Here is a 4,392-nt window from a genome sequence, read left to right on the forward strand (position 1 = left end):
TGTGCTAACTTTTTAAACGATGTGACTAAATTATATATGAAAATTTCTTCACGGACCACTTTCTGAAGAGAGAAAAAAATTCAGGGACTAAATTGTGAATTTGTTTTTAATGAATCATTTCTGTCCCGCTCTGTCTATTCGTCCGTCTGTCTCACCCTTTCATTTCCTGCGACTCATCAAAGAGCTTCTTCTTCCCTCGAGAGGAAGAGCTCCATGGCCGTCGGTAAAGCACCCACCAAGCTCTCACCTTCCTTGCCGCTGCTAACCCTAGCTCTCCTCCTCCTCCTCCTGCCTCTCTTCCACTCCTTGGCTTCGCAAGCAGCGGATCCGTCTTCTCTCTCCTCGGCCCGCAGTCTCTTCGCCTTCCAGAGGAGAGCCCCTCAGATCCCGAACTGCTCCGAGCTTTCCTCGAGCTCCGAGTGCGCTCAGAAGCCCCAGTGCCGCTGGTGCCGCAGTGAAGCCCTAGACGACACCTGCTTCAGCGCCGCCGAGGCCCGCCGCTTGCCCCACCAGGTCTTCAATTGTAACTGATCTCGATCCGCTACGATCTGTTGATGTTCTGAGTTTTCCAATCATCAATTTTGCCCAGATTAGTCTAGTGTAGAACTGGTTTCAGTTTGCGGAAATTTCGAGTTTTTATACTTGGAATTTCAAGGGTGGTATTGGTGTTGTATGATCATGATGTAACAAAATTGCAATCAACTACTCTCAGTAGATGTTTAATTTCGAATGGTGTTATGTTGTTTATTTCAGAGGAGCTCAGATAGTGAGTTGGTGCATTTTTTCGATCTTCTGTGGCCCGATTGATATGATCGGAAATGAGTATGTACAAAAATTTCAGCATTAATTGAGTGATTTCTGGTATTGACAGATACCATGGAAGGTCGTGAGACGATACAAATTATTGGTCGTGTGCGTTTAACGTAGTGATGTTTGATCTAATAAATCTATAATTTGTGGTCTATGCTGTGATTGGATTCGATTGTCTAGCAATTCTTCCCTTCATCATTTTGTTGCCCCGTGATGCCCGTTCGAGGCAGCCGAGCTCCCTACCAGGTGAGCTCTCTATCGGCCATTCTCGAGTCAGCTGAGCTCTCTACCTAGTATGTTCTCTGAAGACGATTCCCAGATGGACATTAACTTCGAAGAAACTACAATGGGTCATGGAAACGTAGCCATCAAAGAACATGTTATCATCAATTTCCCGTACTTACATTTCAAATTGGCTACAAAACTCGAACTTGATAGAGAAACTTCAGTGTCGAAATTTTCTTGTCTTAAGATATGAACTGCCCTGTCCTGTTAGGCGGAAAGAAATTTGATGCTCTGTTTCGTTTGGAATCTTTGTGGGGTTAAAGGCAGGTTTCAGGCTACCGACCATGATAACGAAATGACGTAGAAATTTTAGTGCTGTCGAATGACATTATGTTCACCAAAGAAGACAGTATGATAATATTAGCGAGTGCAATGCGTTACGGGTTTAAGCTAAGCTTCTATAGCTTGTTCTTGTCATTGATATTGTAATATGAGCTAAGATTTCAAATGGGTTCTTGGATTTCAAATGGGTTCTTGGGTTCCATGTGCTATCAGCAAGCAAGGTTCTGCAGCAGGCAATGAATCTGACTTGGTAGATTCAATTTGTCAGTGATAGAGTGAGACGTAGACTGTAGAACTGAGACAACCTCCCATTGACTATCCAGTTTTATATGGTGATATTGTTCTTCATTCCCATTCCGAGGCTTGAGACATCCTTGCAAATTCGGGACGAAAAAGCTGGTTATCTTATGAGTTCACCCATTTCTATATAGTGATGATATGATGTTGTCCTTCATTCCCATTCCGAGCATGAGACAACATCCTTTGCAAATGCCGGATGAAAAACCGGTTATCTTCTGAGTTCATTAGTGCTGGTTTTGTGGGTGATGTGCTGATTAGTTAAGCTTAACTGAAGAACCATAAGGAAAAGAAGAAGAACGGAAAGATGTACAAACAAATTTATTTAAAAAAGTCTCGGGAAGAAATTAGAAGAATTCCAACATTGGAACAGGCAAGATCTTTTTTACACAATTAGCCAATGTCAACTAGCAATTGAACAACATTCTGTTCAATCCACTTCATCAGATTTGGCTAACAAAAAACAAAAGAACCCCAACCCCATTTGTTGAAATTTAAAGACCAGACAGTTCAAGAAATAATCACTTGTGAAGATCAAGAGAATTTTTTTTATAAAAAGAAAAAGGAAAAAAAATGCAGTTTTATGAACATTCTTCTCCCCTTTTTGGACAAGAAAATCATAGGCTTGAGATCAAATTACCAACTCGGACTTCCCATGATCTTCCCCCTCAAGAAGAACATACAGCTTCACAGCCTCCCTCATATCATCAAATCCTTCACACCCCTCAAAGAACTTCATCAATTTCCCGAGCTCCGAGTCCCCAGTGTTGTCGATAAATGGGCTGATCGGCATTGCGTTCTCTTGCTGCAATCCATAGCAATTCGGGTTATCATCCACAATCACGACCCGCTTAAGGTCCCGGCCCAACCCCGACAAGTCCTTCACGAACTTCCCGTCCATCTCCTTGCAGGAGTCCCTGTAAAGCCGGTGTGATATCATTGTTCCTTTGGGGTCCAGCCGGTCGACAACCAGCGAGGCGTACTCTTTTAGGCCGGCAGTGAATATGACGACCTCAAACTTCTCGCTGATCATCTGGAGGAATCTGTCCACCCCAGGGCGCTTGAGGACGTAGAAATTGATTCTCTCCCCGTTTATCACTGGCCGTACAATGTAGTCGAATTTCTCGGGAGGTGGGTCCGACTTAGAGTGGACCAATGTCTCGTCGAGATCAAGAAAGACGGTCTTTCGTGTCGGGGAGGCTAAGGGCGGGAGGGCGTTAGCGTTAACGTCCTCGAAGGAGAGGGTTTTGCAGGAAGAGGCGAGGTTTCTAGGAGGAGTTGCCCCGGTGGTTGCCTCCTCGTTATGGCAGGGGATCTTCTGGAGGACCTTGAAGCCCTTGCGGCGGCGGCGGCGGCTTTTCAGGGTGGTAATCCGGGCGAGCTTCGAGAAGATCCTGATGAGGCGGCGCCGGCAGGAGCTAAAGGTACTGTTGATGGAGGCGAGTACCGTGGTGGAGGCGGCGGCGGCAGTGGTGGAGTTGGTGGCACAGCCCTTGATTGGGGACTTCCATAGCCGGTGGTGGACGCGGCTGCCGCCTCGCCGGCAGTCTTTGATGGACTTCGTTGCCGTTCTTTTCACAATTCTTGACACCATTTTTGGCCGGACAGAGATGTCGGAAATAGGAATCAGAGAGATTGAGAGAGAGAGAGAGACGTTAGAATGGATTGGTGAAGAGTGAGAAAGTGGTGGAATGGTTTTATTTCAAGTTTGGTTCGGTTCGGTGTAACGGTACACTGATCAGGTTCGGAGCCGAAGCTGGAGGCTTGCAATATTTGGGGGTGTTTTGTTTAGAGCACGAAACGGTAACCGCCGTTTCGTTGGTAAAATGGAAACGTCGGTTCCTGCCTTTTGGGAATTGTTTCGGGGTGCTTCTTCAATAAGGATTTTTAGGGCTTGTTTAGGAAGTAAAATAAGCTTAACTTTACTTATTGTTACTAGCATCGGGACAAAATGACCGGTAGCTTCTGAAGATTATGAGTCTTACCGCTTGACATAATTGACTTGGATTTCAGACAATGTCATTGGGACTTTGATTTTTTTTTTCCCTCTCCTTGGCTAATTATGACCGTTGCGTAGGGGCCATCTTCATACCGTGCATAAATGATTGTCCCTTCTCCCTTCTTCTAACCTTTTCTCTATTTTAGGGTTCTATTCAATCAATCCCATTTTCCTCACAAATCGAGCACATGAACCAGCTAATCGAGCTTGGAAACTGCCAATTAATGACAAGCAAGACGCCATTTTACAGATTAATGGAGGTGCCCAATAGTGATTTGCGTAGTCTATAGACGTGAGGAAGACGGGCAAATACATGGTCCGAAGAATAGAGAAAGCTCATCTTTGTTAGGAGAGATTCTCGGAGTTACTGAGGTCTGTCACCTTCAAGACAGAGATTCCCGACTGCAATGACTTGTCGAGGGCCCCCATCTCCATAGCTTTGTTCACCTGCACCGTTGTCTTTAAGAATCGGTCCACCTCTGCTTCGTCGAGCCATTTGCAGTCGAGGTAGCTTCCTCTGCCCTCACTCTCGATTTCTCCTTATTGGTTATATAACCATGTTGATGCTTTTGCTTCTCTGGTCACTGTGTGTATCTGTGAACTTGTTTTGTTTATTTGTTTGTTTTTATGGTGACTATCACTACCCGAGTTAAACACCGGGTTCAATCTTTAATAGTCAGTAGAGGTGCTTATCCTTGTTGTTGCCTTTGTGCTGCAAT

The 4,392-nt window shown here is 45.0% G+C and overlaps 1 protein-coding gene across 1 annotated transcript; it reads right to left on the reverse strand.

Annotated features, from left to right (window-relative positions):
* Positions 1–1,982: 1,982 nt before the first annotated feature.
* LOC116193179 (carboxy-terminal domain RNA polymerase II polypeptide A small phosphatase 1-like) lies at positions 1,983–3,342 on the reverse strand. Its single transcript, XM_031521972.1, has one exon. The coding sequence runs from the start codon at positions 3,266–3,268 to the stop codon at positions 2,306–2,308; it is 963 nt and encodes a 320-aa protein (XP_031377832.1). The 5' UTR covers positions 3,269–3,342; the 3' UTR covers positions 1,983–2,305.
* Positions 3,343–4,392: the final 1,050 nt, after the last annotated feature.

This window comes from Punica granatum, chromosome 1 (assembly GCF_007655135.1).
Source record: "Punica granatum isolate Tunisia-2019 chromosome 1, ASM765513v2, whole genome shotgun sequence".
Classification (NCBI taxonomy): Eukaryota; Viridiplantae; Streptophyta; class Magnoliopsida; order Myrtales; family Lythraceae; genus Punica; species Punica granatum.